Source organism: Choristoneura fumiferana, chromosome 16, assembly GCF_025370935.1.
Source record: "Choristoneura fumiferana chromosome 16, NRCan_CFum_1, whole genome shotgun sequence".
Lineage (NCBI taxonomy): Eukaryota > Metazoa > Arthropoda > Insecta > Lepidoptera > Tortricidae > Choristoneura > Choristoneura fumiferana.
The window spans coordinates 20,545,033-20,552,872 of NC_133487.1; the positions used below are offsets into that span (position 1 = coordinate 20,545,033).

A 7,840-nucleotide genomic window follows, 5' to 3' on the forward strand; every position below is an offset into this window, starting at 1 on the left:
CACGTCATGAAGAGAACTCAATATAAGAAGTTGTTATATCAGCCTCCTAGTCATACCTATAATTATAAGAAAAAAAAAAAATTGTTATAATATGTGTATACGCCTCTATAATAACTTGCCAAATGAAATTAAATTAGAAAAATAAAAATATTTCCAAACTAGACTTGCTTTATGAATGTTGTTTTGACAGTCATACTGAGTATTTTTATACAATAACAGAAATTAATAAATAGTTTACGGATGAATTTCTGCATCATTTGCACACTTGCTTGCAGGTTGAGTACCTACGCATGCCCTAACTTAATGTAAGACCTGTAACTAACCATATTCTTGCAATAAATGATTTTTACTTCTGAACTGTAAAAATTGGTGGCAGGTGGTAGGACCTTGTGCATTCTGAGAGGAGGCTTGTGCCCAGCAGTGGGACGTTATTTACGTCGGCTGAGATGATGATGATGATGATCTAAAATGACCCCACATTGTGTTACATTGTACTAAGGTGAGGCTCTGCTCATTCTGGGATATTTACATATACTCGTAGATACCTACTTAAAAAATTTAGGCACAGGAACTCTCGGTCCCAAATGTGCCTCGTGCTTGATGTTTTTTAAATGATATTGTAACGGATCACTCACGTCTTAAACCGAGTTTAGCTCGACATGTTTCGGGCTATTTCGTAGCCCTTCTTTCAGTAGCACGCGACTCCGGCTGCCGCAACACGCACACACCTCATAAAATAGCCCGAAACATGTCGAGCTAAACTCGGTTTAAGACATGAGTGATCCGTTACAATATCATTTAATATGAGTGAGTCTCACGGTAATTATCAAATTAACCACCAACCATCAGGTTTTTCTTTTATTTTTGATCATTTTTAATTTTGTACTAAACCTTTAGTGCACGAATCGACCCTGCCTTGATTCCAATTTGACCGATTGTTAAAAAATCGAAAAACGAACTCGAGATTCATCCAATCCGCGACAGTTGGAATGAAAGCTTCGCTAACCTTTTACTTCTAATTGCTTTTCGCCATTCCATTCGCTATTTACGAGTACCGTTTACCTAACAGGCGTCCAATAAACACGAATTGAAAAAATCAAGTGGTCACCCGATAGGCGGGCGAGGTCGGAGTCCCGAACAGCCCAACAATTCTACCACAGTACAAAAAAGGAGCAGTACACAAATTGAAAATACAAACTGAAACATAGATGCACAGAAAAACCAGAGAAAAATAAGACCAGCACGGGAATCGAACCCAGGTTCTCGGTATTCCGTACCGCGTGCTATACCGCCATACCATTGCACTGCTGGTCAACGGTACAGACACGAATTTCCCTATTATTTTATTTTTATTTTGATTTTCCTTTCTTTTACTCGTAGGTAATTATATCAAGGACGCTGTCGAGACGATATACTGCTCCTTTTTTATACTGTGATTCTACGTAGTTCTTTTCTAATGGAAAATACCCAGAAACTCCGAATATAAGTCGTCTTTTTACAGAATTTTCGTTTTTAAATTTAGTTTAGATCGACGAAAACTCGATGAAAAAAAAATTGTTCCGTACAAATTTAGAGTTTAAAATCAAAAAGGAAGATCCATATTATGTTAATAGGCTGTAGGTAAAGGGTTCTTTTAGGCCGCTTGTAGACGTTTACCGGAAAACGGACCGTTTTTTTGCCGGACTTGCGGTGTTGTATGTATTATGGCACCCACCACCACACTGAAGATCAAAACTGTAAGAATGCACACAAATGACACAAACCCAACTATCACCACCACCACACTACACTAACCCGTTTTGAACTCAACCAGAGTTCATCCGCACAGCAATGTTCTTTCTTTTAATTGCTCTGAGGATGAGCTCTGGTCGAGTTCAAAACGTTTAGTGTAGTGTGGTATGGTGATAGAGGTTGTTGATGATTTATGTTCTTACAGTGTTAAGATGGAGGATCGGAGCTATCGTAAAGCAGCGTTATATATAATTAATTACATTTCATTGATATGGATCTCCGCAAAGTAATGCCTGATTTAATAAATTAATTGAATTGAAATTCTGTAATTTTACTGAATTCCCGCGAGGATCCTCAAAAAATACACCATGGTCTTCATTTATCTCCAGTGAAGAACAAGCGTGCGAAATTTATCAAGATAATAATATATTATATCAGATGTCTTTTCATAGAGATACAATAAAATCGGCCAAAGCGTGTCGGACACCCCAGGATAGGTCTCCGTAGCCATTACGAAAAAATCAAATAATATTTTTCTAAGAATTTCGTATTGTGTACGGAATCATCCAAGTTTAAGTAGGTATATTTTATATCTTATAGTCTGCTGTTTCTACTAATAATTCTAATAATTCTCAAGCAATCTTAGCCGCTACAATTTTCCTTGTAAATATGATATATTTACTACCACTGATATGATATTCATGCGAAATTACAGCTTTCTAGTACCAACGATCTCTGAGCTAACCGCGGACGGACAGACATGACGAAACTATAAATAAGGGTTCCTAGTTGACTACGGAACCCTAAAAAATATCACTTGATTTTTCGAGAAATAAACTGACATTTAACATGAAAAACATCTTTAATAAAGATTGGCACTGCGGCTGACATTTTCAAATTGAAATGGACGGAGTTATTTTCCTTTCCAAGCTCATCAGTATTCATCGACGCTGGTAAAAACTAGTTTTGCTCCCGTTTTTACTTCGACGAGTAAATAAATTAGGTAACAAAATAAAAATACAGAAAAATAGAGCTGTATAGAGAAAAATTTCCATTGCATGCAACAGGGCTATATCGCTGCAAAGCGATCTCTTCTAGGCAACCTTTAATACACAATCAACCATGTAGTTGATATAGTTGTAGATACTCATATAATATACTACGTTTATTTAAGGTTTGAATTAACGGTCAAGTTATAAAACGTCCCTCGGTATTTCGAACACAAAATGGGCTAAAAACACCTAAAAATACATATATTAGCGGTATTGTTATGTTTTTAGTATATGTAGACGTTAACATAATTTTAAATAGTTTCGTTGTTTCATTTAAAAACGTGTTAAACGTGTAAGTGTTTTAAAAAAGTTACCGTTAAGTTTCAAATGTTAAAAAATGAAGTATAGGTAGTTGAATTTACTGAATCAGGCGTTACTTTGCAGAGGTCCATATCAAAAATTGTACCAATTTCTATGCTCACCTGCTACCTTCTAGCTTCTCTACCTCCACCCAACCCGTCTATCACCACCACCACACTACACTGACGAGTTACAAACATAACCAGTTTTTAGTTAATATTAGTTTTAATTATTTTGTATTTTTTTTTATCTGTATTAGGTATTGTTGTACTGGTATTATTACTTTTCCGTCTTTTGTCCGCCATCCAACCCGCTCTAGACAATATTCCAACATGTGTCAACAGGGGCAGACTGAAAACCAGCGCTGGCAGCTTCCGCGTAAGCGCAGCATTAGCTGAGTTTGCTCCTTTTGCCGCAGGACAGACTACTATCTTGTATTGTTTATATTGTTGTCTGTATTGTTTGTACTGTTGCAATCAAATATTCTCTCTCTCTCTCTCTCTCTCTCTCTCTTTCTTTCTTTCTTTCTTTCTTTCTTTTTTCTTTATCCTAAGAGCAACAAATAAAAAAAGCAAAGGGTGAACTCTGATTGAGTTCGAACTCAGTGTATTGTGTGGTGGTGTGATCGATAGTTGGGTTTGTTTGATTTGTGTGTGTTCTGACAGTGTGAAGGTAGAATAGGGCAGATAAGGTAGGGCAGAAGTGAGCTGCATGAATGCATATTTGTTGCATAGACGTGGTTGTCATAAGGTCGCGGGTGAGCAAAGTAATTGTTTATTCATTTCATTGTTATAGGAGCAAAGACGCAAGGCTTGTGGAGTATAAATAAAAAATCACGTAGGTGTACTCAGTCGTCATTACAGTGGTTCATATTGCAAAAAGCCACCTACGCTCTATTTTTATACTTTATAAATACAGCGTCACACGAAAATTGTTCCGGCATTGACATTTCAAAGTTATTCCACTCCAGTTAATTAAACGTCATCAAAGCTGAGCAATATTTTAAATTAGGAAAGTCCGGAACAAAAAGTCTCCTGACTAGAAAACTTTGGAGCGGAAAACAATTTTTAAGTTATCACAAAACGTTGAGTTGGTTGGTTCACGGAAGTCCTTTGTTCGTAACTTTGCCGAACTTATGAAGAGTTATACACTGGATTCGTATTATAAATCGTCACCTGCAAAGCTTTACCTCTTCTGCCCTGATCGACCCTACACTATGCCTTGATCGACCTGATAATTGATGAACAGGAGCAAGGCTGCATTTCCACCAGAGATGTGGGAGGACTTGTTGCGAGGAATGTGTTTTTCATCTCTCCTGTTCGGAAAGTTTAATTCATCTCTAGCGTGGAAAGTATTTTTTTTTTAATTTTTCGATTAGCCACGGAGTCGAAGATAACTGAGTTACGTCAATGACACTTTTATTTCACGTTTCGGCATGGCCATCTAGATGCACGTCGTGACCAAGGAGCTTATATACAACACTGGAGGATGAACGCCGAATATCCGTTTGAAACAAGAAATTTTATCTTTATTACGTCACGAACATATTCCATCTCTTTCTTTAGTTAGGGTAAGAAAGAGAAGGAAGTCATTCGTGAAATGTGAAAGAACGAGATGGAATATATAAATAAGTAATAAAGGTCAAACTTCTTCGTTCGGCGCTCAACCGCCAGTTTTGTATATAAGCTCCTTGGTCGTGACCAACTTGATTTTTTTTATTGTCGGCGTGGCAAGTGGCCAGTCGAAAAGGTACCGTTGGAGGCTGGATATAAGTAGGTAAATTGTATTTATTATTATTCTTTTTTTGTAGTATTTTACTTTCCTCACTTTCGAAATAATCCATTTCCCCTCGAACTATTGGCGCTCTCACTTCGTTCGATCGCCAGAAATATCTCGGCTGAAATGGGTCACTTTCCACCCTTGGTTATCAATCTACTATTTCATGAACCAATAGAAACGCTTCCTTTACCTATCCTCGCACAGCACATCTCTAGTGGAAACAGCTGAGCGGAGCGAGGCGAGGTAAATGAAGCGTTTCTATTGGTTCACGAAAAACACATTCCACGCAACACATCCTCGCACATCTCTGGTGGAAACGGAGCCTAATGTCATGTCAATACCAACCCCGTTTTTCGTGCACCCCGAAGATTAACATACATTTGTTTGAACAATAACGTAGATAATAACTTAATTTGATCGCAATTGTACCTAACACTACCGGGTTGTGAAAACATTTCTGTGTTTATTGGCTTTTGATTATGATGGGAATGTAAGGGCGGTATATATTCTTATCGGATTGTTATTGCGTGCCCGGAATTTACCGCGCTGTAATTTCGAATCCATTTGGGCTTCCAAATATCAGGTCGGTATTGTCCGGCCGGTAAAGTCATGCCTGTTTCAAGTGCACGCTGAAAATTTAAATTGTGCTCTAATTTTGTAGCATTACTTTGGTTGGATAAGTTCCCAATCCGCACTGGGCCCCGCGTGGGAACTATCCCAAGCCCTCTCATTCTGAGGGGAGGCCTGTGCCCTGCAGTGGGACGTATAAAATTCATTAAAATTTACAGTCAGCAAAAAAGCTTGCATTTTTTTAACAGAAACTTATTATCGAAAATGCAAACTGAAATATAGATGCACAGAAAAAAAAACCAGAAAATAAGACCAGCGCTGGAATCGAACCAGGTCCTCGGCATTCCGTGCCGTGTGCTATACCGCTACACCACCGCTGGACAACGATACAGACACGAATTTCTCCTATGCACCTCATATCTCAGCTTGTGTTGTTTCTTATTTAGCCACTTAAGCAGTGACGCTAGCGACATCTATACCGTAGCCCTCATCGAGAAACTTTCGGCACTCCATCGGAACTAACCGCTCGACCGGACAAGAGATATCGTTATTAACAAATCAAATTAAGATTGGTTTTTTGGAATCTTTTTGTATTTTTTATTTCAATTACAAATTTTCATCATCATCATCATAATAATATCATCTCGTAAAACCTATATCGAAAATACAGGTTAGGTTAGGTTTTACGGGATGACTTGCTCTTTCTACTTCTTCTATTTACCAATATAGATAAACTGGCTGGACCAATCGATTTTTTTTTCAAATCTTTGTGAAAATCCGTGATGGTTCTTATGAAGAGAGAGATTTGAAAACAATCAATTTGTCGATCAATAAAAATACATTTAAAAGAATTAAAAAAAATGCTTGCATAATTTGCTATAAAAGAAATAGAAGACTGGTAAGCTTTTTGTTGACTGTACTTGTCATCAAAACTACATTTGCGTATCAAATTTCGAGTCGATGCCATTAACCGTTAAAGAATTTTGGTCCTGCGGAGACGATTCTGGCCGAACCACAGAAATTCACTACCAGGTATTGTTACCGGATGTACATTAGTACATTGTGTCTTATTAAGGCGGTAAATAAGTAATTACGAACGAGTCTATTAGAAGCCCGAAGTCGAAGAAGCTTTAATGAGTCGATGTTCGTAATTCTTAGTATTGCCCGTGCGACATACAATGTTTTTCATCACATTTGCGAGTAAAATTGTATATTTGTAAAAGAAAAACTACAATATTTTTTTCAAAATTGACAATACCGCTGGCTGCGCTCATGGCAGCCAGCTAACCGCCGCCCTCCCTCCCCTCTGCAGCATCTGCCCGACGTGCTCGCGCCGCGCGCTGCAGGCGCTACTGCAGCACACCATGCAGTAACAAACTCATTTACCGACCTGGGCTTCATGACAACAAAATTAGTACGGGCAATGACTCATTTACCGACCACGGGTTTCATGACGAGCACATTAAGGTCGAGGGTTTTACTTGGGGGTTGCAACCAAGGTAGCCTGCATGTTACGACACTGTTTACGAGCACTCTGATGAAAAATATGTATTAATCCACAGTAGCAAGGAATGACTGGGAGTTAAATTCTAAAGAACAATGGGCTAGACGTTCTAATATAGAAATTCAGGGTATTCCTGAAACGAACAATGAAAATCTCTTACAGATCTTCACAAAAATCACGGAAATTGCTGGGTTCCCCATAAATGTGAGCACGGATATAGATTTTATTACCCGTGTAGCTCATATGGAGTCGAAGTCGAAAAAACCTAAAGCTATTATAGTTCGATTTTTGGCACGTTATAAAAAGGATGATTGCTTGAGCCGTTTGAGGAAACTCAGAGACTTTAAGGCTTGCGATGCTGGTTTCGCTGGAAGTAACTCGTCAATTTATTTTAACGACCATCTAACTAAAGCCAATAAACTTCTCCTGAAAGATGCAAAAAAATTGGCCGCTGAAAAGAGCTATAAGTGGGTCTGGGTTAGACACTGCTGTATCATGGTTCGGCGTGATGACACTAGCAAGGTGCTGAATATTTTAACCAGTGAAGATTTAAAAGAAATCAAATAAGAATCATTTATTTTTTATTGTATAATTTTAGTTGCTGTATCCGAATCTATCTATATTTTGTTCTATTGTATTTGTTGGGTGGCTCTTTTATTATTCATACTCAAAACTACGATTTTCATCGTTGTGTTCGCAATAATCATAAGCTTTTGAAACGTGTCATAAACATAAATAGTTACATTGATTGGGGAGTCAATTCATATTATGTTTTAATTATTCTAATTATAGTTCACTGTAAGTCATGGCTTCAAATCTGACCGTTTTTTACCAGAATGTGCGTGGGCTTCGTACGAAAACCAACGTTTTCTATAGAAATGTATTGACAATTGATGTGGATATA

At 37.8% G+C, this 7,840-nt stretch overlaps 1 protein-coding gene across 1 annotated transcript; it reads left to right on the forward strand.

The window, feature by feature from the left end:
* Positions 1–803: 803 nt before the first annotated feature.
* LOC141436619 (uncharacterized) lies at positions 804–7,503 on the forward strand. The gene is made up of 2 exons (XM_074099611.1): positions 804–807; positions 6,995–7,503. The coding sequence occupies exons 1-2, from the start codon at positions 804–806 to the stop codon at positions 7,501–7,503; spliced, it is 513 nt and encodes a 170-aa protein (XP_073955712.1).
* The last annotated feature ends 337 nt before the right edge of the window (positions 7,504–7,840 follow it).